Source organism: Gossypium hirsutum, chromosome A02 (genome assembly GCF_007990345.1).
Source record: "Gossypium hirsutum isolate 1008001.06 chromosome A02, Gossypium_hirsutum_v2.1, whole genome shotgun sequence".
Lineage (NCBI taxonomy): Eukaryota > Viridiplantae > Streptophyta > Magnoliopsida > Malvales > Malvaceae > Gossypium > Gossypium hirsutum.
Window position 1 is genome coordinate 6,943,342 of NC_053425.1, and position 25,744 is coordinate 6,969,085.

Genomic DNA, 25,744 nt, shown 5'->3' on the forward strand with positions numbered 1-25,744 from the left:
TTTTTTAAAAAAGGTGAACATACAATCAATAAATCACGACTTAAAAAGATTCAACTAATTAACCATTTTAACACTCTTAATCTTAAATAAAAATTGTATATAATAAGAGTATAATTAATGTTAAAATTTCATAAATATATTAAAGTTTTTACTTTAATAGAGTTGTAGTTAAAGGATTTTGTTACACCCTACCCTAATGTTTTACAAAAAAAAGAGAATAAATATTAAAATTATACATCAACATTGCTACGATTTATAATGTTTTACATCAACTTTAATTGGTACATTTGTATATATCAAATTTTAATTTTGGTTTATTTTTTACATTTCACTAACTCCGTTATCTATGTGGCACAATTTCTCTTTAAATCATAGTAAATTACTGATATGACATTTTTTTAAATTTAAAAAATAAACAAACCTAAATTATTTCCACCTATAATTAAAAAAAATTCCTCAAGAAATAAAAAATCATTTTCCCAAGTGGATTTATTTTTTTAATTTAGGTGGAAACAATTTAAATTTGCTTTTCTTTTTCTAATCTAATAAAAGGTCATGTAATGAATTTATACATGATTTAACAGAAAATTGTTATATAGAATTGTAAATTATATCAAAGTTCATATACAAGTATTAATCCCAAAAAAAAATTTCAATAAAAAAGAAAATAAACAAAACAAATTTTTAATTTTTAAAAAAGAAATATAAATATTAAAAATTGAAAAATATCTATAGCATATTGACAATTAAGTCTTAATGTAAGTTAAAAGTAACTAATTTACTACAAAGATATAATCTAATGCGGCTTTTAAATTTCATTTTTATATTAGAAATAAAAAATAAAAAATAAAACTTACTACAAATATTTGCTGATAAATATTTTTCAACGGTCTAGATTAAAACATATCATAATATCATAATCATAAAATAAAAAGTAAAATTCAGAAATTAAAAAAAAAACCGGTGACAGAAAAAAAAAGTTTTTGTTTAGCCATTTTCAATTAATTTTCGTTTTTCTTTTTTTAATTTTTATTTTAAAGTTTCGCGGTTATATCCCTAAATTCTCCCATTTTCTTCTTTATCTCCTACCATTTTCAATCTTCAATAATCCAATAAAAAAGCTCAAAATTAAGAAAATAACAGAAAAAAATAATTGCTCATCGTAGAAGAAGCTCGCGTTTTACTTGATCGCTTCTTCATCTTCTTCTTCTAATTCTTTTTCCTCAATGTTCTCGATCGGTACTTGGTAAGCTTTTTTCGTTTCCCTTTTTTTTTTGAAATTGTTTTTATTTACTTCGATTTCTTCTTCTCGATTCGGTTTTTCTAGAGAAGCAATTTATTATTTTTTTAAATTTTTTTAGTGTTTGAATTAAAGTAATTCGACACTAAATTGAGTGAGCTTTTCTTTATTTTTGTGTGTGTGTGTGTTACTAGTGAAAACTTTTTGTTTTTGAACTGCAAATTTTTCTTCTTTATTTTCACTTTTTTTTCTTTTTCTTTTGCTTTCTCGGCAACCTATGAACCAAACATCAGTTAATCGCGGTGTTTACTTTGATTAGTAAACATGGCTGACCTGATCTCTGCTATTTCCTTCTTCTGTAATTTTGTTGTTTAATAAATTTGACTTTTGTAGATTATGGATTCTTTTGACAAAGCCTGGTTTTTTGTTTTTAATTCTTTTTAGAGCTAGAAGTAGAAATGAATTTTTTATGAGGTTAAATTTGAAATTCAAGTTGAATATTTTATTTAAGATTTCTCTATTTTTTTCCTGTTCTTTTTATTCTTTTTTTATGGAGAAAAAAGAATGTTTGAGGTGAACTTTGCATTTCAACTCTAGAAATTGACTCACTAATTTGTTGTTCCGATTTTGAGTATGTTTCAGGTAATTGAGGAAGTTCCTCATGGCTCCGTCTAGGAAATCTAAGAGCGTAAATAAGAAGTTTTCTTATGTTAACGAGGTTGCTTCTAGTAAAGATGGAGATAGTAGTGCTAAGAGAAGTGGGAAACGGGTGAGTTCTTGATTAGTTTTTCAAGTATTTTTAGTTTTGATGTATTTATCTGTTTAATTTCAAGTCTTTCATTTCATTAGGTTATATGGGTAACATCTATTGCTCATCCCTTTTTGTTATTTGATCACATTTCTTAACTACATACTGTTCTTGGGATTTTTTTTTTGTTGTTGATACTTTTTGTAATCTGTTTTAAATTTAGTTTATTTATTCCTCTAACTATTCTTTCATTACCGCCTGCCTTGATGGGTTTTCACCCTTTATATGTTTTGGTTTAAGCTTATATGTACAAAAAGGGTTTGACTGAGTTGATGTGTTAAAATGTGATCAAGTATGAACTATGAAGTGATGTTTGTAAAAGAATCAGGCACTGACCTGAAATTTAAGAGTTGCAGCTGTGAGGTTTGCAGTTCAAAGTTTCCCTTTTGTCTAGTGTCTATAGATTCTGGTAGCATGGCTATTATGGGATTTAGAAATTCAGAAAATCACCATAACTTTCTAGCCAAGTGCCAAACGGGAAATAAAAGAAAAATGTTTCCTTTGATTCATGTTAATATTAGTTCTTTATTATTGTCTTGGGATCTTTCTACACATAATAAAAATTTTTATTCTGGAATCAATTTTTTTTATAACGCTAATGTATAATGTGCAGAAAAGGAAGCTATCTGACATGTTAGGGCCTCAATGGACTAAGGAAGAGCTTGAACGTTTCTATGAAGCATATCGTAAGTATGGAAAAGATTGGAAGAAGGTTAGTTGTGATTAATGTACTGGGTTTCTTTATTGGTCTTGGACTTGTGATTAAGTTTTGTTTAGATGGAACATGTTGTAGGCATTGCTACTCTACTTTTCTATATATTATAAAATTGGAAAATCTACTCTAGTATAGTTGCTTTTATGGTCATGTTGTTGGGACATCTGGCTTTTGGTTGTTGTGGTTATATTATTTCTGATTTTGCTACTCCTGGGTTTCTAGGTGGCTACTATGATACGTAATCGGTCTGTGGAAATGGTTGAAGCTCTTTACACTATGAACAGGGTAAGCATTGTTTTAGTATCAGAATACATATGATAACTTTTTTTCTTTATTTGGTGGAACTTATATGCTTTATGCCTGTACCCTTTTCAACAATTTGTATTTCTTTCTTTCCCTTTTTAGCTCTCAAGTATGAGACATTTGAGTTGCATAAGTTTTTCCATGTTGCCATCTAGCCATCATCAATAAGCTTTCTCATGTGACACAAATACTGTAGTTATATATCATATTTGACCCCTTTTTTTCTTAAATATATCTTAATCATATTATTATCATTTGCTAATGAAAGGATGGTATTTTCACCATAATCATGTGTGACTGACAATATCAAGAAGGTACTTGGGTGTTTTTAAGTTAAACTCAAGAATAGAGAATGTTACCATATTTTCAGGCCTACTTATCTCTTCCTGAGGGCACTGCTTCTGTGGTTGGGCTCATAGCAATGATGACGGATCATTATTCTGTTATGGTGAGTGTCTAATTTAATCTGGTATGATTCTTTAGAATTTTACATTGATCTGAGACTTGCACTTATATTCTGCAACTTAGATTATTTAATCCTTTGTCAGTCACCTTGTGCCATAGCACTAGCACCTTATTGTCCAAAGATATGCTTGTCTAGTTCTTAAGTTGATTGGATTATTTCTGAGGTATCATTATGGTGTGGTGTTTTGGATTCTATTAATGGAGTATGGATGCATCTAGGACATCTAATCTTTAAGGTATGCCTTTCATACATGGCTTTTATGGAACTGAGGTTATTGGACTGTGAGATGGCAGGGAGGAAGTGACAGCGAACAAGAGAGCAATGAGGGCATGGGAGTTTCTAGGAAACCTCAGAAGCGTAGCAGGGGAAAAATTCGAGATCAACCTTCTAAAAGTTCAGATAAGCCGCTTCCAGATCTTTTGCAATTTCCTTCAGCTAATTCAAGTTGCTTGTCATTGTTGAAGAGGAGGCGCTCTGGTAAGATCTCTGTTTCACTCTCTGTCCTGTCTTGCTACATATAAATGTTCTACATATACATTGGGTGTTTTGAGGCGGCATTCGCATTTTGGGTTTATTAGTAGAAATTAAGCTAGTCTAGGAAAGCTCAACCTTATTCAGCAATGGATATAAATATTGAAATTTAAGCTCTTAATAGTAGGCTGCTATATTTGTTTTGTCCCTGTAGTTTTTACTTGTTTTCTTCAATCATTTCAGAAAGTAGGCCCCGTGCTGTCGGAAAAAGGACTCCTCGTGTTCCTATTTCTTTTTCTCATGACAAAAACAAAGGGGAAAGGTATTTTTCACCTATTAGGCAGGGCATGAAACTAAAGGTGGATGCAGTTGATGATAATGTTGCTCATGAGGTAGCACTAGCATTGACGGAGGCATCACAAAGAGGTGGCTCTCCCCAAGTTTCTAGAACACCAAATAGAAAAGCAGAGACGCCTTCATCTGTCATCAACAGTGAAAGGATGGTAATATGTCTTTATTTGATATTCACAATGCTCTTGTCACTACTTCCTTACATTCGGAATTTACTTGATTTCTTTTTTCAGAATGCTGACTCAGAAACTACTAGTGCCAAGATTCACGGTAGTGAAGTGGATGAGGATGCTTGTGAATTAAGCTTAGGAAGCACTGAAGCAGATAATGCAGATTATGCTAAAGACAAAAACTATTCGAGGAATATAGAAGGCACTGGTACCGTTGAAGTTCAACAGAAGGGGAAAAGATATTACAGAAGGAAGCCAGAGATTGAGGAAAGTGTAAACCATCTGGAAGACACAAAAGAAGCCTGTAGTGGGACAGAAGAAGGACAACAATTATGTGATTTCAAGGGAAAGTTTGATTGTGAGGTTGAAGATGCTAAAACTTCTAGAGCCTCCATCAAGGGTCCAAGAAAAAGAAGTAAAAAGGTGTTGTTTGAAGGAGGTATGATGGTATTTGCCTCTAAGAAAGTCTTCTTCCCCTGTTCTCTATTCCTTTTCTTTTTCCCTCTGGTTTGCAACTTTTATTCACAAATGTTACTGTATCCAAGGTAATCCTATGATCTTGGATACATTATTTTTTGGTTATTGCTTACTTGTTTTATGTATGGTTATGCTTTTTGTACCTATGTTATCTGGTGATTGAATTTTGCCTTTTTTCTCTTCAGAAAATTAATTTACCCAAATTCCTGTTTCTTAGAAAACTTTTCTGCTTTCAGTTCCACCTTGATTTCCTTGCAATATTCAAAGATAATTTTTTCAAAATCTTGTTAGATTGTAAATCATGCTTGACCTTTTTTTTCCCAGTTTCTCTTTGTGAATTGATTTGAGTGAGCTTTGACTTCAACCTTACTATTTACTTTAATCTAAGGAACTTTGTCTATGTCTTGTGTCATGAATTGTGTTTGAATCTTATTTATTTATCTTGTAGTTGAAGACACTGCCTTCGATGCCCTGCAAACTCTAGCAGATCTGTCCTTGATGATGCCGGAGACTGCCGACACCGGTAAGATGCATGGTATTGTTATAGGATTTACTGTTATATTAGCTGGCTTGTTTTTTCTTTGTCATACTTATCATTTCTATTAATCCTTAAGGTGCATGAGCCTTGTCAGATGCATAATCAGGATAGGATTTGACATTAATGCCTTGTTAAATAGTTGCCTATCTTGTTGTTTAGCCAAATCTCTGAAAATAATGCCTCCAATGAAACGCCAAGCGATTAGATTGAATTTGCAATGTATCACCTTGTTCCATCATTGCTATGCATGTGACAACCTTTATAGTTAACTGCTACCAAGTTTGCAAGTTTTGTCTATGTAATACGCCTTAGTTGCCACCTTAATTTTGCCTGATTCAGCTTTCTGTCATACTTAGATCTGAATTGAAGTGAGTAATGAGTCATGAAATTAAATTATAACTGCAAGAGAAATTTTAGAAGGGTTTGAATGGTCAAATATTTTGGGTCATTTGTAAGCAGTATCTTATGCCCCATTTTTTCCCCTCCTGGATTATAGGTGTGACATAAGTAAGATCTTCAAATGGCATTTTCATTCTCTAGATAATCATTTCATTAAGGGCAAGCCTGCAATCTTAGAAAAAGATAAAACTATTCTAATTTTTAACATTTCATTTGTACCCCGTTGAACTACCACCATAAATCCTTCTTGATGACTCACAACTCTTAAAGATCTTTCTGTTTGGATGGATTTATGTACGTGTAACACCCCACCTTTTTTTTTCCTGTGTCAGAGTCATCTGTGCAGCATAAGGAAGAGAAAAATGAAGTTGATAAGACTAAACTGAAAGGAAATCATCTTGTTCCTGGAGCTAAAGGCTCTGCCTCCAAGACATCTAGACATGGAAAACATTTTGGTCATGATGTTCGTGCTATTCCTGAAGCAAAGGAGGCACATCCGGCTAATGTTGGAATGAGGAAAAGGAGACAGAAATCCTCACCTTATAAAGTAAGAGTTGATAGTATCTGTTTGCTTTTTTTTTTTTTGTGGGTAAATCCTTTAATTTCCTATTGGTTCTATTCTGGGGAAGAAAAAAACAAAGTGGGTTTCTAACATGAGACAATGACCATATGCAACTTGCTCTCTAGTTGCAGATTCCAAAAGATGAAACTGACGCTGATTCTCAGTTGGGTGAATCTCCAAACATTGAGGTTTGTATTTTTCACTTGTTTAGCTTCAAAGATTTAAGATTGCTGTTTTTTGTGCTTTTATAAACAAAGTTAAAATTTTAATGTAAAATCTCATTTCAGTTCCCTAATTGATATGATGAAATCTTAAGATACTTCTCTTTTTCAGAATGTTTGATGGGCATTTTACTAATTAAGCGTGTTCTTAATTCGGAGATTATATGTATTTAACTGTATGAAGTGGGTGCATGTTTATGTGGCACCTACAGCTTGAGTTTGAATGACAAACAGAGAAAGGAATATAACAATTAATTTTATAAGAGTGCTATGAAAAATATTAAGTAATTTTATTATTATTGAATAAAAGTAAAGATAGTAGGGACATAAATTTGAAGTAAATAAGTACGTAAAGTTTTGAGTTGACTACGGAGACCATGCAGGAAGAAAGTCTGTTTTAGATCTAAATTTAGGAAATAAGTAAATGATCAACTCAGTTTTAATGCTCAATTGAGTTATGGGTCAGCCAAGGGCATCTATGTTGGTATAGATGTTTATCCCATTGGTAATTTTGTCCCCCCCCCCTTTTGTCCATCGCATTTTTAAATATTGAACAATTTGTTTACATTGCAAAATTCTTAAATTTATAAGCTTTAGGTTCATGTCCTTCCCTTCATAACTTATTAGTGTTTGTGACATTGCTATTTTTATATGCATTTTTTAGGCTTCTGGTGAGGTAAAGAATCTTCTGAGTAAAGGTAAACAGTCTAATAATTTTGTACATCCAAAGCAAGGGAAATTTGTGAGACCTCCAGAGCATGCCTCCTCCAGTACTGATCAAGGAAGGGACTTGAACAATTCAGCTCCATCTACTATACAGGTTTCATCTGTTAACCAGGTCAACCTACCGACAAAAATCAGGAGTAAGCGAAAGACGGATGTGCGGAAACCAGCAATTAGGAAGGGTATAAAGTCCTCTGATAATATTGTAAAGGGCAAAATTAGTGGGCCAGTTACATTATTCCATGATGGAGCACTGGATCTGAAGGTAACACTTTCTACTTCAACTACTGAGAACTTGAGTTTCTACATATTGGGTTTTTCCCCCCTTCATGTATGTGTATATTCTGTATGACAGGAAAAGCTTTGTAACTTCCTTTGTTCATACCAAGCACGGAGATGGTGTGCCTTTGAATGGTTCTATAGTACAATTGATTATCCATGGTTCACCAAAAGGGAGTTTGTGGAGTATTTGGATCATGTAGGATTAGGTCATATTCCTAGATTAACTCGTGTTGAATGGGGTGTAATAAGGAGGTATAGCTTTCTACTTTGGAATCTTTATAAGGTCTTAGGGTTTGGTGCTCTACTTATACAATGTCACCTTGATGCAGTTCCCTTGGCAAACCACGGCGGTTTTCTGAGCAATTTTTAAAGGAAGAAAGGGAGAAGCTTAATCAATACCGGGAGTCGGTTAGAAGGCATTATGCTGAACTCCATGCCGGTATTGGTGAAGGACTTCCAACTGATTTAGCTCGACCTCTATCGGTTGGACAACGTGTCATTGCTGTTCATCCAAAAACTAGAGAGATTCATGATGGAAGTGTGTTAACTGTTGACTATAGTAGATACCGGATTCAGTTTGACAGCCCTGAGCTAGGAGTGGAATTTGTTATGGTAACTTTTTATGTTATATATGATGGCTGCATGTTCATATCACTCAACTGCTGATGTAGATTGTTGTCATTAATGTCTCAGTCTGATGGTTAACGACAGGCTAAGGCTTTAGGAGGTTCCTTAGATTTTTTCTGTCTAAATATACAAGTGGATGTACTCATATCTGCTTGATTATTTGTGTTTAACATAATTCTCTGCCATCAACTAAATTTACTTAGCTTGTTCTTATTTTACTTTTGTCCTTTCCTACCAAATTTTACAAGTGATATATACACTTTTCATTGCAGGATGTTGATTGTATGCCTTTAAACCCAATGGAAAATTTGCCTGCTTCCCTTTCAAGACAAAATACTGCCATCCGTAAATTTGTTGAGAACTACAATGAGCTCAAAATGAATGGGCAGTCAAAAGAAAGCAAGATGGAAGAGAACATCAAATTTATGCAATGTGATAACTTGGAGAATGCCAATAGTCCATCTCATACTTCCCCATCAACTTTCAGTGTTGGCAATTTATCACAGCCAGTTAAGGTAAGTTATGACTGCAAAATAGATGTAATTCATGCATATCAAATAAAATCAATTCAAGGTAAGTCACTTTCATATTGGAGTATTAGCTGAAAGTTTTGATTTAGGAAGCAGTATTGAATCAGAATAACTGTTACCTAGTATAATGATAAATGTCTTTGGCCAGGTTGATTCATCAAGTCCTAATTTACAACTTAAAATTGGGCCTACTGAAACTGTTTATACTCAACAAGCAATAAATTCTCAGCCTTCTGCTGTGTCGCTGGTTCAGGCAAGAGAAGCTGATGTTGAAGCACTTTCTCAGTTGACTCGTGCTCTTGATAAAAAGGTTCATATTAGCTGTTATGCATTAATCTGCTGGCAAATCATTCTTTCCCCCTCCCTATTTTTTAACTCAAGTTCTTATAGAAACTTGTGCAGTGCCTGTTGTATGTTGCATACTTCTAATACATGAGCATTCTTTGTTCCTTGTTATTTCTACTCTTTTAATAAAATGTTACTTTTATCCTATCTTACCTCCATACTTGGTGATTTTTTTTGCGGCATTGGGGCATCAGTATTGTGATTCTCATTGTTGTGTTGTATGGTTTATGCTCCACGTTTATTGTGTTTATCTGAGGCTGACATAGAATCTTGTTCAAATTATTTTGTTAAATAATGTCAGAGAAGTGAGCTTAAGTTGTGTTAGCATTTGCAGGAGGCCATTGTGTCTGAACTGCGACGTATGAATGATGAGGTGTTGGAAAACCAGAAAGGTGGAGACAACTATATAAAGGATTCAGATTCTTTCAAGAAGCAATATGCTGCTGTTCTCTTACAGTTGAATGAAATCAATGAACAGGCATGGGATGCCAATAAGCCATCTTGCTTTATCTCTACACTATTGTCATTTACCATTATATCCTAACTTTTTTCTTCCTTTTGCAGGTTTCTTCTGCTCTGTTGTGCTTGAGGCAACGGAATACATATCAAGGGACCTCCTCGGGTAAGCCGCTGAAGCCCTCGGGTAAAATTGGTGAGCAAGGCTCTCAGTTGAGCTCTTTTGATGCTATGCATCATGTCCAAGAATCCGTATCCCATGTAGCTGAAATTGTTGAAAGTTCAAGAAGGAAAGCTCGATCAATGGTTGATGCAGCCTTGCAGGTAAAACAAGGCATTGATGATTGAACTGTTATATATCAACTGTGCTTGAACCTAAACCTTTTGCAGCAGCAATCCTCGAGCTAAACTATATGAGATAGCATGACTTAACAATGTAAATTCTATAAATGTATACATAATTTTGGTGGTAGAGCTTACCTCTATTTTAGTGGAATATTTTAATTTCATTTTTAGGATGACATGTTCATCACATGTTTGTAAAAACTTGATAAAAATCTTGATATTCGAATGTCCTGAGAAGCATATTTGCTTGGAACTAAGTCTCGAGCTTAATTTGGTATTTTGAGGCAGAATTCAAAGTTGTGGCTGATTTTGCCTAGAAGATGGTTATGATTAAACATAGCAGTGTTCTTGTAGCCACTTTAGATTGCTTTGTAATTCTGATTAAACATAAATTACCATCTCAGGCTATGTCATCTTTGAGAAAAGGGGGGAAAAACATTGAGAGGATTGAGGATGCAATAGATTTCGTAAATAACCAGCTTTCATTGAATGAGTTTAGTGCACCTGCTCCGAGGTCTGCGGCCCCAGTAGACTCTGTCCGTAGTCATGATAATCTGACTGCTTGTTCATCATATCCATTTGCAACTAGTCATATACCTGAGATGAAGCTGCAAAACTTGTCAGACCAAGATGAACTTAAAATCCCTTCAGACCTTATTTCGCATTGTGTAGCCACCTTGCTCATGATACAGGTAATTATCTCAATGACTCCTTGGTATTTAGATGTTCTCCATTAACGATGTATCTTCTATAGTATAAAGGCTAAATTGCTTGTGGATCATAAAATCTGATTCCGGTTATCTCACACCTATCCTGAAAAAATTGCAGAAATGTACAGAAAGACAGTTCCCACCAGGAGATGTTGCAGAGGTGCTAGATTCAGCAGTTACAAGTTTGAAGCCATGTTGTTCACAAAATCTACCGATTTACACAGAGATACAGAAATGTATGGGAATTATTAGGAATCAGATATTGGCATTAGTTCCCACATGATGAAATCAGGTATGTTGTAATTCCTCCATTGTTGTTGTAAAAACAATCCAACACTCTTCTTATCCAATTTTATTTACTCCTTTTTTTTTTCTTATCCTTTTTAAATATGAATAAAGATACGTGTATCAATTATTATCAAATTAACCAAAAACTAAAACTCAAGTCTCTCTGCATTTGATTGAAGCCTATCTTCGTTTTTTTTTTAATTTCCCATGCATCAGTATCTCTCTTTATTATCAGTTTTTATTAGCTGAATAACTAGAGCCAACAATCTGTGTATTCCTTAGTGTTTTGTGTATATTCTCATGTATATTACAGTCCAAAAAGAGATGAAAACAAAAGGCTACTGCCCATCCTAGCAAATGCATCGGCACATCTATTGTCTTCCCTTGATAGAACTTTGGTCGAGTTTCAATAAGAGCATCCTGCAATCAGAGATAGAGTAGCAAGAAGTGGGCTGGAGCAACCATCTTTAGTCATAAGACTTGCAATAGCAGTGGCGTCCAATTCAGTCTCTAATTTTCTAATGTTTAGACTATTGGCAAGTTCAAGTCTATCTCTTAATCCTCATAATTTAGCTTCAATACTCGTGGCTTTTGGGATGTGTTGGTAAACTTGTCTGATCCACCATTCATTTGAGTCACGAATAATGGCGGCCAAGCCTGCCAACTCTGTATTCTTAATGACTGAACTGTCGGTGTTGAGCATTGCCCAACCTTCTCTTGGTGGTTGCCATCAAACACCAACAGTTTGCACGTTAGAAGTCGGAAGGTTAGTGGATGTAAAGTGCATAAAGTTGCTAGTCAGTTTGTCGAAGATAACGTCATTTTGTACTGACCACAACGTTCCAAGGTAAGTTGGGTTGTCGAAGGTGAGTCATAGACAAGCCTCGTTTGATGTACCTTTTCTTTTAGTAATCCATTATTCATGGGCGGTTGCGGAGAGGCTGTCGAATGTCTTGTTGTTGGGTCTGGTGGCATGGGGGGGAAAGGATGAGGATGGGAATATGCCTTTGTGCTGCAGGAAAGATCGATAGAGGGGATTAGCAAATCTTTCGCATCATGGGTATTCTTTCTTTACGAAATTGGAATTCAAAAACTGAAATCAGTAATCTAATTGTTTGATTTTTTTTTATTATAGGTTCAATTGATTTGTTTGTTAAATCACAAAAGAAATTATACATATATAATATATTCAAAATAAAATAATATGAACGTGTTATATAAAATATATAAATTTTAAAAATTCAAATTTTTTTATAATATATCAATTATATAAAGAAAAAAATTATAAAATCGTTATATAAAGTTACAAAAGAGTTTAGATAAAAAAAACTGTATAATTTAAAAGTTCAAAAGTAAAAAATAATAATCAAATGACATTTTTAATCTTTATTTATAATTTAATGTATCTTATATAATATTTCTATGTCTTTCAAAAAATATATATTTATATTTTATATACAATTATTTTTCGATTGAAATTTATTTCAAATATGTAACATTATATATTTAAATTTATAACAATTATATCTAAATAATATTTAAAATATAAATTATATGTCCATTAAATTTTAAAAATAATTAATATATATTTTATTATATTAAAATATTAGTAATGAATTACAATTCTTAAAATCTATAATATTAACGAATTTAAACATTATTAAATACATATTTTTATTTCAAAACCTCATTTCTTTTATTTAAAAAAAACACTTTTAATTACAATATTAAACTCTTAAATTTTAAACCAAACATTTAAAAAATAATTTTCATAAAAATATCGAGAAAGGCAGCCTATCCTATTTCAGCCTACATATTTAAATGGATTATTTGAATTTTGAACTGAAAATAATTTAGAAAAAAACAATAAATTTTACTATTATTCAATGTATTATGTATAACTCATAAATTTAGTCTATGTATTTTGGTCTTTTTAATCTGTATAGTGTTTGAATTTTGTAATTTTCAGTCTTAATTTAAATGGAAACAATTGAATTTGTATTCAGTCAAATTCTGCTTTTAGACCCATATTAGCCGCAAATTATGGATTTATTTTGTATACTATTTAAATTTTAAAATTTCAATTTTGACTCAAAATGATACTCATTAAAATCATTGACTAAAGTGGTGCAAAATTTTGTGAGTATTATGTGAAGATAATGAACTATTATAATATTACACATATAATAATATGTTTACCAAATAATATTTAAGAAATAGCAAATTTTCGTTATTATCTAGGTTAAGACTAAAATTTCAAAATTCAAAAAATACAATAATAATTTAATTGAAGAACATGAACTAAATTTATTATTTTACGCATAGTAGAGGACTAATAGAATATTTAAGCTAAACAAATTTAGTTTTCTACAGTTTAGATCAAGATTGAAATTTTAAAATTCAAAAAAAAAACAATACTAAAATTGACTAATTCAAAAAGAATACATGGATTAAATTAATAACTTACACATAGTACAGGAATTAATACCAAAATTTGGCCTATTTTAAGGCAAAGGAAGATTTTGCAACAAGAAAAATATAGTTTATGTATTTGACTGAAATCAAGCTCCTTCGGCACATGGGTCATGATAATGTACTTGAACTTTGTTTTAAGTGTTACATATAAGAATGTGTTTGATACGAATATTTAAAAAAAAATGAAACATATGAGTGAAAGTATATTTATTGAGTTAACGGACATTATGCTACCACCAGAGAGGGAAAAGTTATGATGTTTACATTGCTTACAAGCTAATGGACACCGATCTACTTCAAATAATATGGTCCACCCAACCCCTTGTCAACGACTACTATCAAGCACACACTAATATATATATGAAGTGTACGTAATGCTATCACTGTCTTTTGTAACTCTATCTTCGTCGAATCGATATGCTCAATCATAATGAATGTCACATGCCAATGCGCATCACTAATCCCGATTTCGTGTATTGGCTTATATGTGATTGTTTGAGTTTTGTAGTTCGTGATGTTACCATTGTCATTCATAGTCCATCTTTGTTAATTTGATATGCTCGATCGTAGTGAATGTCGCATGCCGTTGTACTGTGTCAATCCTAGTTTCATATATTCCAAGTCTTAAAAGCCAAAGATATAATAAATGTTGCACGCCATTAGCGAATGTTATTCACTGAGGCATAAAACCAAGCAACCTGCTTCTCGATGCAAATTGCGATCTCAAGATTTGTGATTTCGGTCTTGCAAGTATCGCCTCAGAAATGGACTTCATGATCGAGGATGTCGCAACCAAATGGTATCAAGCCCCTGAGTTCTTGAATTGTTTAGAGTATATTGCAGCTATGGATATCTAGTTGATCTGTTGCATTTCAACGAAAATCATTAGATTGGGAGTCGGTTCCTCGATGTATAATCGAAGCAACCGTTTGTCGAATGGTTTCCGAAAGTGTCACCTGTGGTGGTCGATCTTGTAGAGAAATTGTTGGTTTTCAATCTGAGCAAGGCCATCATTGGTACTATCTTAGTATCGAACTTTTAACGATGTTATTGTTATTTTGACACCTTCATTTTCTTTATCAAGCCTTCTTCTAATAAATGAAGAACCCACTTGCCCATCTCCTTTCATCGTCAATTTTGAGTAGACAAAATCGAACAAAGACAACATAAAAGAGCTCGTATGGAGAGAGTCTTGGAAATTCAATCAAGATATGATAGTGGAATGACATTGTCAACAGGGATTTGTTACGATCTTAAATTTAAGAGAAGAAAATAACCAGAAGATGAAGAGAAGATTGAAGCAGAGCATGAGAGAGATGAGAGAAAAAGATTGGAAAATTGATTGGAAAAATTCATAATTGCCTTCCAATCTTGATTGGTGGCTAAATAGGAGAATAACGACTCACATACAACTGTTAACAAATCAACTCACTATGCATCATTTCGGTTAAATAGTTCTTTGGCTCAAAACATATCGTTTTATACCAGACTGACACCTCCACACCAAAACGCCTTGTTTTATTAAAATTCAACTAAAACGCAATGTTTACAAATTAAACAAAATTAATGAAAATTAATAGGAATTCAAAACAAGTGACCGTTGTTTGACTTTTGTTGACTTTTCCCATTCGTTCCATAAAAATTGCTCCCATCAAACCAAATCCTTGTCCTCAATGATCAAAAGCTAGATATTGTTCTTGAAGCTCCTATAAGTTCTTCCAAGTTGAGTCTTTAGGAAAAGTATTAACCCACTCAACTAAAACTTCAGTAGCAGCATGATCACCCTTTCTGGCCATCCTTTGATTGAGAATTCTCACTAATTCCTTATTAAATGATCCATCATTACCCACAAGAGCAAACAAAAGTGAAGTAGGAGCTTTACAATGTCCTTTTTGAGCTCAGATACGTGAAAAGTGGGATAAATCGGAGATCCTTCTAGCAAAGTTAATTTGTAAGCAATTGGTCCCACTTTGGCCTCCACCAGAAACGGTCCAAAAATACGTTGGAAAGAGCTTTTGATTCCTTAGCTTCTTTAAAGTGCTGCCTGTAGGGCTGTAATCTCAAATATACCCAGTCACCAATAGTAAATACACAATCAGATATTTATTGTCAGTCAATTGCTTCATTCTCTCCTATGACCTATTAAGATGGAACTAGAAAAGCTTCCTAGTTACTTTTCAATTCTGGAAGCTACGGTCAACTAATGCCACTGGCGAAAATCTAGTTAAATAGGGTAGACGAAGGGGAGGAATTTGGCCATAGAGTGCTTAATAGGGGGTAGTTTGTATTGCCGAGTGATACGTGGTGTTACACCACCATTCTGCCAGAGGTAACCACATCAACCATTCACTAAGACACTCACCAGTCATACATCTTAGAAATCCCTCTAAGCATCTATCTAAGACCTCGATTTGACCATCTGTTTAATGGTGGTAAGCAGTTGATAAATGGAATCGAGTCCCAAGCTGCTTGAACAATTTTTGGCAAAGATTTTATCTCAATCAAACACTATGGATTCTAGAATTCCATGTAGTTTGTAAACTTGCACTATGTATTCTTGAGCTACAATTAGTGCTGTGAATGGATGAGAGAAGGCCAAAAAGTGACCATATTTGGTCAATCTGTCCATTACCACTAGGATTGTATTTTTTTCCTTTTAAATTAGGTAACCCTTCCACAAAGTCCATTTTGATGGCTTCTTATGCTCAAATAACGATTGGAAGGGGTTGTAGGAGTCTTGGTGAGACAGACAAGTCAGCTTTGCACTTCTAACAAGTGGGACACTCTCGATTCCATTACCTTACATCTTTAGAGAGTCATTTCCAATACATTAGGCCTGACATTTTGTGCCTGGTGGCATGCACACCTGAGTGCCCTCCCATAGAGCCATGGTGAAAGTACTCAAATAGTTCCCTTCTAAGATTAGGATTGTTGCCTACCACTGCCTTTCATTTCCTCATGAGCACTTTGCCATCCTAAGTATATTTATGATGCATTTGAGGATCTTGCTGGAGTTCTTAACATAGATGTTGTAATTTTAAATCAACTAAGCAGTTCTCAATCACTCGACTCCATATATCTGACTAAGAGATACTACCCATGCACTGCAATAGTTGCCCTTCTTGCTCATGTAGTCATCTTGATAATGAATCAATCACCTTATTTTGAACCATTTTCCTATATATGATATAATAATGATATACAAGCATTTTCACTACCCATTTTTGTTGAAAAAGTGTGATTGCATGCCTATCAGCTAAGAATTCCAGGCTTTGATGGTTTGTTCTTATTTAAAACTTTCTACCTACCAAGTAAAAATGCCATTTTTTAACTACTAGCAATACAGCTAGCATCTCCTTATCATAAATGGAAAGTGCTTGACGTCTCACCCTTAGTCCTTTGTTGAAGAATGTTATAGGCTTCCCCTTTTGCTGCAACACTGCTCCTAAACCCTGGCCACAAGCATTTATGTCAATGCAAAATTCCTCTTTTAAGTCTAGAAGGGATAAGACTGGTGCTCGACAAATTGCTTGTTTAAATCTCTTAAAAGCTATGCTAGTAGCTTCAGTCCAAGTCCAAAGAATATCCTTCTTAAGTAAATCTCTCAGTGGTAGAGCCAATATGCGATAATGCCTTATAAATCTCCTGTATTAGCCTAACAATCCAAAGAACCCTCTTAATTCCCTCACTGACTTGAGAGTAGGTCAGCTTAAGACTCCCTCCACCTTGGTTGCATCCATGGTTATTAAACCTCCAGAGATAATATGTCCTAGATATTCAATCTGATGAGTGCCAAAGGTGCACTTGCTTTGCTTGGGAAAGAGATAATTATCCCTCAAGAGCAATAGTACTTCTTTCAAATTGACCAAATGATTAAAACAACTATTGGAATAGACTAATATGTCATCAAAGAACACTAACATTGACCTTCTCATAGCTTCTAGAAGATTGCATTCACTATGGATTAAAAGCTTGAGGGGGCATTGGTTAAGCCAAAGGGCATAACCAAAAATTCATAATGCCCCTCGCGTGTTTGAAATGATGTTTTGAAGATGTCATTTTCCCACATTCTAATCTGGTGATATCCAGACATCAAGTCAAGCTTAGAGAAGATAGGGTGTGATGAAGTTCATCTAGTAGTTCTTCTATAACAGGGATAGGGAAGCAGTCTTTAATAGTGAGTTGGTTGAGCTATCTGTAATCCACACATAGCCTCTAACTCCCATATTTATTTTACACATCACAATGGATGATACAAAAGGGTTGTTACTATCCCTAATGGCCCCTGTCTGCAGCATTTCCTAGACAAGCCTTTCAATTTTTGTTTTTCGAAAGAAAAGGTATCTGTAGGGCCTTACATTTACCACCTTAGTCTCATCTTGGAGAGGGATTCTGTGATCTTGTAACCTGCTCGAGGGCAACCCTTTTGGTAGTTGGAAAACACCGTAGTACTTAAACAACAATTGTTGCAAGTCTTCCTTGATTGGTATAGGTAACATATTCAGTATAGTTTGTTGATCAAATGTGCAGACCAAGGCAAGGTCCAAATGCAACCATATATAGACATTTGGAGAGTTGATAACTAGAGAGAAGTTGCAACCTCCAGGTATTATGCCTTGAAGAGTACAATTCCGGCCTTAATACTTGAACTGCATGGTAAGTGACCCAAAATTCCACATAATAGATCCCAAAAATAGAAGCCACTGTATTCCTAAAACTACATCACATCCTTTAATAGATAAGACCATAAAATTAGTGATAAATGCATGTCTCTGTGCCTCCCAATTCATAACCCTACATAAGCCTCTAGTGGTCAAGCTACCTCCATTAGCTATCATAATCTTCAAGTAACAAGACTGCTCTACTAGTAAATTTAACCTTCTAACCAACCTTGAATCAACAAAGTTATGAGTACTACTAGAATCAACTAGTATGATCACATCTACCTAGCCCATTTTAGCTGCTAATCTTATTGTATTGTGCCATTGAGATCCTTACAAGGCATGCAAAGACAGTACCGGAGTAATGGTTTCAGTCTCTTGGTCCAACCTTTCCAACTGTTCAGGACAATCCTAGAATTCATCTACTGCTTGAGCCTTTAAGTCACTAGTTGAGTCAGACTGAGGCTCCACAATGAGCTGATAAAGTTATGATTTTACACATTTATGCCCTAGTGTATACTTGGAGGCATACTAGAAGCATAGGCCATTTTTCCTTATTTTCTCTATTTCTACCTGTGATAAGGACTTGGTTGGAGGTCTTTATGTAACAGTCCAATTTTTCAGTGATGTCGAAAATAGTGGTTTCTAGGCCACCAAATCCAACGAGTAAGTTCGTAAATATTATTATTTAATATTTACAAGTCAAATATAATTTTAAAAAAGTTTTTGATTTGGTAATTTATATTTTATAACGATTTATTAAGTTCAAGTAGTAAGACATTAAGATCAAGTGGTTTTAGAAAGTGAGGTGTCGGGACGTCGTTTCTATAAAATGAGTCATAAATATTTTTATAAATATTTACAAAGTGTCATTAAGGTAGTATTAAAGTTTCGTTGAAAAATTTTAACGTTTTGATAGTTAATTAATTAAAAAGGACTAAATCGTAAAAGATGTAAAATTTAGTCACTATTTGATTTGAGTGATTAAATGGTTTATTGAATAAGAAAAAGGGACTTAAATGGTAATTAGACCATTCAAGGGTTGGCGGACGTTAGTGGGCTTTTAAATTGTTAAAGTTTGATTATATTTATAAGGGTAAAATAGTAATTATTAAATATGTATAATATATCAAAAAACAAGATAAAAATTCATTATCATCTTCTTCACTTTAAAAGCCACCACGGAAACCTTAAAGGAGAAGAAAACATTCGGTCAACTTTGGCTTGGTGATCTGATAAGCAAACTTTGCCCGTTTTTAATAACTTTTATATTTTTGAGATAATTGCAACTTGGTCCAGTTAACCCGTACATTTGTTTCCAATTCTGTTAAAATTTTTGGAAGTTTCCATTGATAAATATTATATGTTTTTGATTAATAACATGGATTTTGAGCTTTGATTGTGTTGTATGATGATTTTGTAAAATGATTTTTGTTAAATATTGATTTTAGGATTAAATTGTAAAAATGTCAAAATATTAGGGTTTGATAGTGAATTTTAGGTTTATTAGAAGCTGTATGAGGGCCTAGAATATTTGGATAGATTATTGATATGAGAAATTTAGTTAATTTGATAGATTAACTAATTAAGGGATTAAATTGTAAAAATTGTAAAAGTTTGAGGTAATTGCGTAAATTTAAAAAATAAAATGGTATTGATTGTAAAATTGATTGGAAATGAAATATATGCTAATGAATGAGTAATTTTATATTTTATATCAAGATCTCGTAGATACTCGTGAAAAAAGAAAAATAGCATAATAGTCTCTGAACTTCTGCAATTACTACAATTCAATCCAGGTAAGTTCGTACAGTTAAAATTTAACATTTGTATAAATTTATAATTGATATTATGTATATATTCTATTGCTGGAAATGAATTATTGTTTGAAACATAATATTGAATTGGATATTAAGTTTGAACTGAATGCGGGATTTGAATACATTCGTGATTTGGTGTATGACGGGGGTTTGGAATGGAGTTGGTATTGGAGTGGAGATGGTATTGGAGGGAGATATCGGCATTTTACCCAAGTAAACTGAGGTTTAGCATTTATTGCGAACTCTCGTGTTTTATTCTATTTGGCGTGATTGGGTGGATCAACTCTTATAAACTTCTGTTCAGTTTTCTAGCTTTTGTTGGCATATTCGAGAGGACCAGCTCTTATGAGCTTCTATTGACGATGTGCTCTTATTTGTAATTCGTTCTTCAAATGGAAAAATCTCGGTAAGGTGATTTATTTAATGAATTTGAAAGACATGTTATTTATTTTTGTATTGATTTGAATACGAATGTATTTATCGATTGAAGTTGTGAATGATAGGGAGTTGTCATGGATGATTTTTTTTTATTTGATTTATTATAGTTAGTTCGGTAAGATTTTTGTTTATCTCGTCGAACTTACTAAGCTTCATTAAGTTTACTTGTGTTGTTTAATGTCAATGTAGATTTTCGGAAGGTTGAACAATTGAATCGGCACTCAAGTCACACTATCCAATTTATCTTGGTAGTTTTTGAAACGTTAAATTCGGATTATATGGCATGTATAGGCTCTTGTGCTATTTTGGTTAATGTTTGGCTTATGTAAATGTTATGAATGATGTTTTGTGCAAATAACCACTTTGCAAAGGGCATGAGAATAAAGTATAGTTGTTATGCTAGTATGTGTGGATTACATATATTTGATTTGTTGTGGTTGTGGTAACTTTGTTAGGTATTTTGATTTCGTATTGCTTGAATGAGTTGATGAATTGAATTAATATGTATTTTGATATTAAATTGTATATAATTGTGGTGCCAATAAGGGTACATTGGTTAGGCACATATTAGGTTGGTTTTGATGTGTTTTTTATCCGATTAATGTCATTTTGATTTTGTATTTTGGTTAGTATTTAAATTTCTTAAGGTCCAAGCAATTTGATTATGTTTGTATTAATGTATTATTTGAATGATTTACTTTTCCATTGTCCTATAATACTCCGTAAACTTATTCCGGCGATGGATACGAGTTAGGGTTGTTACACTCTAGCCACTTAGGACTGAGTTAGAGCCACCTATTGCAGGTATTACAGTCACTAGTATAGTCACTCGAGGACTAGGAAATAAGAATTTAGAATATTCCCCACTCCCTCCAGTAAACCTTTCTTCTGAGTATTTTATACTATCCCTTCCACTTCCCTAGCTATTAAGTTCCCTTCTACAAGAGTCTGTGGTTTAAACAACCTAAGATTTGACCTATTCCACCCTTAAGTTGTTAATGAATATGCTTAGGGCATAGCTCTCTGGCAAGTGTAATTGATTGAGTATGCTCACAAAATGATCGTGGTAAGCATCTAGTGTTCCATATTGCTTAAGGGAGATAAGCTTAGTCAAAAGATCTAGGACAGTGGTAGAGCCAAACCTCTCTCTCAAACCTTTAGCATAAATGCCCCAAGTGAGCTGGTGAAGACCCCCTTGCCTTTGGCAAAAGAAATGGTAACAGTTCAAAGCTTTTCTTTCCAGGTGGAGCATGACTGTCCTAACCTTGGCCTGTTCTTGCACCTCTTTGGCCTCGAAAAACTACTTCAACTTTGACCACCATCCTCTAAAATCCCCACCATCAAACCGAGGGCAACCAAACTTGAATCCTCTCTCTAATTCCACCATACTAGTCCTAAAAGAACCTTACATGACCATTATCTAGCATAGGGGATTGCATCAAAGACTCCTTTTGTGCAAACCCTGAAAGAAGTCCCTTTAATATACCCATACATCCCCAACTTGCTTTGTTTTCAACTCCACCTTTTCCTCTTCAACAATCTTGAAAAATGTTGGAAAGAAAATTTTGATTGGTGGACACAAAGGTTGGACTTAGATTTAAAGAAGACCAAAATAATAAATTTCTCTAAAGGCAATGATCAAATTGAAAGAAATTTTTTTGGGTGATCAATTAGGTAATTTACCTTTTTTTTTACATTAAACCCTAAACCTCAAACTTTTCTACATATATTTTAAAAAAAATCAATTTTTTCCCTAAATTCGAATAGGATAAAATTCAAATTAAATCTCTGTTTTTATAAGAGATATAACTATACCATTCTACCATATCTCTAATAAATAAATTTAAATAATTTAAATTTGTATTCTACTATACATATATACATCAGTTAGGTAAGAGATGTACCCATATTATTCAGTGTTACTATAAAAAAAAATGAAAAGAAGCCTTCACAAGCGAGATTAAAACACTTAGGCGTATCTCCATCGATTGCTCTCCACTAATTGTATCATTATTCTGTTCACTGTCAATGACAAAAAAAAAAAAAAACACTTCGCGAGACACTGACATGTAATCCACAACTGCTCTAAAAAACATAAACTTTTATACATTCCAAGGAATAAAAACTCAAGTTTGACTTAACATTCAAATTCACAACCTATTTGAATCTTTAGTAAGTTGGATAGAAAAAACAAAGATTGATTTTAAGTTCAGATGGTTTAAGGGGGTAAAAGAACTAAATAGCTCATTGATCTTAAGTCCATCATACTCCATTTATATAAAGATTCAACCAGCAATAGTGAAACTGAAGCTAATGTTGATTAAATTGGTTTACTTAGTGCATGTTTCTAAACAGGATGACAATAGATCTCAGACGGACTATATTTTAAGGATCCTTGAAAGATTGTATCCTACAGGACCTGTACTTATGTCTGGAGATACATGATACATCTGGTGGGAGTACTTTAAAATATAAATAAAGAGTCAGAATAACATTCGTGGATTGCCCTTGCAACCCGAACACCATTAAAACCAAAGTAAACCTAGAAGGATATAACCACAATGACAAAGCTACACCAAAACCAACACCAAATTTGATCCTCACAACTTTGAACAAACCAAAAAAGCAAAGCTTAAAAGAGTTGCAGAGCATCAAAAATGAACATCAATGGAACTAAACCAACAAATAAAGTGAGGCTCATGTCACAGTTGCATTTTTGAACAAGTAAGACAATTAAACTACAAAAAACAGTCTGCAAAGTTTCACCTACGATAAGATTCTCAATGCTGCTAACAAGAGTAAATCTATAGCAAGTTTTAGATCATAAGAAAGAATTCAATCCAATAATAAAAAGAAAACCGGCTCAATCGAATATGTTACGTTCTACAACTAGCTCAATTTGATTTATATTTGCCTCTTACCGCGAATTTGAGTTTTTCTTCGTACAGCTTTAACAGCTCAGGAGCTTTGTCTTTATATTGGTTAACAAACCTTTGAACAAACACCTTTTCTGAAGTTCCAAACACGACTGAAAATTTCAAGTCCTTAATCAAACCTTTCGACAACAACTCTCGAGCAAACAAGGCCCTTGGAACAATCCGTTTCTCCAAGCTCCGAGAGATAACACTCGGATGATTAGCTAGAATCAAAGATTGAAACCCCATTTCATTCACTAAGAAATCCATGATTGCCGTGATCTTCTCCTTCGACGCTTCCAAAACACCGGGATACCTTCGAAAAGCTTCCCAAATCTCATCATCAGACCAACCCCATTTCTTATAAACATCAAACTTACTCTCCATCGCAGGTTTACTCACTTTTCTAAACAAAATGACAGCATGAAGGAACTTAACCAACAATGGATTAAACCCCATTTCCTTAACATCCTTAACAATCTCCTTAAACCGATCCGGCAACATAACGAAAGACCATGGATGGTAATTAAACATAGTTACGATATTCGATTCAGGCACACCATTATCTATCAAAGTTTTGATATTAGGCAACACATAAGTATCGAAATTACATACCATTAAATACGGATTTCTCCTTAGAGCTGTAATGGCCTTTGAATCAGATTGGAGAAGCTTGCTTAATTGATTGAAACAAGGGATTATCCGTTTCTCTAAGCTACGACTTAAAATCCTGGGATTGTAAACTAAGAGCTTAGAAATTTCAGGGCCTGTGACACCTTTAGATTGAAAGAACTGGAATTTGGGCAAGAAGGTTTTCTCGACATCGGAACAGAGGAGAGCGGGTCGGGTGAGGATGATTTGTCTGATTTGGGTGTCGGAAAACCCGTGTTGCTCTAAGAATGCAATGACGGAATCGGGTTTTTCCGGGGTTTTGAAATGGACATATTTGGAGATTCTGAGAGCGGATTCTGGGGGGAACCCAAGTTTGGTTCTGAGGTAAGAGACTGTAAAAGATTGGGGGTTTTGGGATTTGGTTTTGTTTGAGATGCGTCGAACAGTGAAGAACAGTGATGGGTTGTTTGAGAAGGAATTGTTCGTAACAATGTGTAAAAGCTTAAAGAAATCGTTGATGTTTTTGGTAAAAGAATTCAACATTTTTGGGGCATTGAAATGAAATCAAGGTTAGATACTCGGACAAAGAGGCCAAAAGAAGACTAAACAAAGGTCTCAACTTTGAAACGCAGACAACAGAGGTCGTTCTTCACTTTCCAAGGCCGTCTTTGTGTGTGTTGACAGTAAACCCCCCAAAACCCAAACCCTTAAAACTTCTATCATATAAGTGATACAATTAGAGAGGACAATGGCGCAAAACGGGAGTCCATATTACTAAATTCACCGCCTCTCCATATTTATATACTTTGCTTCCTTATATGTCGTGCTCCACTATTATATATAATTTTGAAATTCACTACTCCGCTTTAATCTAATTTTTACCATTTATTTTTAATATTTTTAAAATTAAGTAAATATTTAAAAATAATCTTTAAAAAATATTTAAATATAAAATATATTATTTTTTAATAATATAGTATTGTATTTTTATCATTTTAATAGATAAATATAAATATAATATGATAATTTTATGTAATAGAATGAAGTGAGGTAGGGCAAAATAATTATCATAATCCCTTCATATTTATTGTCTGAAAAAAAAATTCTATCCCGCCCCACATTCACTTTTCAAAAAAAATCCACTTCATATGGAGCGGATCGATTCAGAATCTATGGGACTATTTAAATTTTGTCATCCCTAGATACAATTACAATAGGAAAAAGAGAGAAAAGGTTTCCAACCATAGGCATTGAACCCTAAACCTCATTCCAATCAACTTGAAATCCACATAAATTTATCTATAAATCAATGACGTGATTGAAAACATTAAATGTTAATTTTGATAATACAAATAAATTAAATTATAAGCATGCAAGTATTTATCTATCATATAGACCACTTCTATATCAAGATGACAAAATAAAAATATGTTAATAAATTTTAGGCTAAAATGTCAAATAAATCCTCTAAAAATAATTTAAAAATAAAATTCTCTTGTTGAATAGTGTGCCCAATTAAATCCTTTGAATATGAATTAATCTCATTGAATTTATTTAGGCCCTTAAATATTAAGGTGATCAAGGGTGAGTATATTTAAGTTGGTTAGGGGTGAGTGTTGAATTAAAACAAGTTAAATTGGGTAAAAAGATTTCGAATTAATCGAATTTTTAAGTTTATTTTATCATCTTCAAAGTTCAAATAGAGTAAAGTCAAATCGATTAAAATTATTTAAGTTAAATTAAAAAAATAAAATATATCAAATTAAAATATTATTACAATGTAATTAATTCTATGT

The 25,744-nt window shown here is 33.3% G+C and overlaps 2 protein-coding genes across 6 annotated transcripts; one reads left to right on the forward strand and one right to left on the reverse strand.

Annotated features, from left to right (window-relative positions):
* Window positions 1–1,036: 1,036 nt before the first annotated feature.
* On the forward strand, window positions 1,037–12,156 carry LOC107938292 (protein ALWAYS EARLY 3). 5 transcript variants are annotated; one of them, XM_041089754.1, is made up of 21 exons: window positions 1,037–1,246; window positions 1,883–2,009; window positions 2,662–2,760; window positions 2,986–3,048; window positions 3,437–3,514; window positions 3,826–4,009; window positions 4,247–4,506; window positions 4,588–4,963; window positions 5,450–5,524; window positions 6,271–6,485; window positions 6,626–6,688; window positions 7,386–7,709; window positions 7,800–7,978; window positions 8,056–8,338; window positions 8,626–8,868; window positions 9,032–9,193; window positions 9,563–9,706; window positions 9,793–10,008; window positions 10,434–10,721; window positions 10,858–11,031; window positions 11,341–12,156. In XM_041089754.1, exons 2-20 carry the CDS (start codon window positions 1,902–1,904, stop codon window positions 11,020–11,022), a joined length of 3,525 nt encoding a protein of 1,174 aa, XP_040945688.1. In that variant the 5' UTR covers window positions 1,037–1,246; window positions 1,883–1,901; the 3' UTR covers window positions 11,023–11,031; window positions 11,341–12,156. The 5 variants fall into 5 exon arrangements, with proteins under 5 accessions (XP_040945688.1, XP_016726873.1, XP_040945696.1 ...); XM_016871384.2 differs by lacking the exon at window positions 11,341–12,156 and having other exon boundaries at window positions 10,858–11,210; XM_041089762.1 differs by lacking the exon at window positions 11,341–12,156 and having other exon boundaries at window positions 9,137–9,193; window positions 10,858–11,210.
* An 11,159-nt stretch (window positions 12,157–23,315) lies between these two features.
* On the reverse strand, window positions 23,316–24,491 carry LOC107938297 (transcription termination factor MTERF6, chloroplastic/mitochondrial). Its single transcript, XM_016871394.2, has one exon. It carries the CDS (start codon window positions 24,489–24,491, stop codon window positions 23,316–23,318), a length of 1,176 nt encoding a protein of 391 aa, XP_016726883.1.
* Between the last annotated feature and the right edge of the window lie 1,253 nt (window positions 24,492–25,744).

Bases quoted from the DNA above. Each gene is read 5' to 3' on its own strand.
- LOC107938292 (XM_041089754.1), top strand. From the start codon at position 1,902: ATGGCTCCGTCTAGGAAATCTAAGAGCGTAAATAAGAAGTTTTCTTAT. The intron at 3,049-3,436 runs GTAAGCATTGTT...CCATATTTTCAG, and splicing joins CTCTTTACACTATGAACAGG to GCCTACTTATCTCTTCCTGA. The intron at 8,869-9,031 runs GTAAGTTATGAC...GTCTTTGGCCAG, and splicing joins ATTTATCACAGCCAGTTAAG to GTTGATTCATCAAGTCCTAA.
- LOC107938297 (XM_016871394.2), bottom strand. From the start codon at position 24,491: ATGTTGAATTCTTTTACCAAAAACATCAACGATTTCTTTAAGCTTTTA.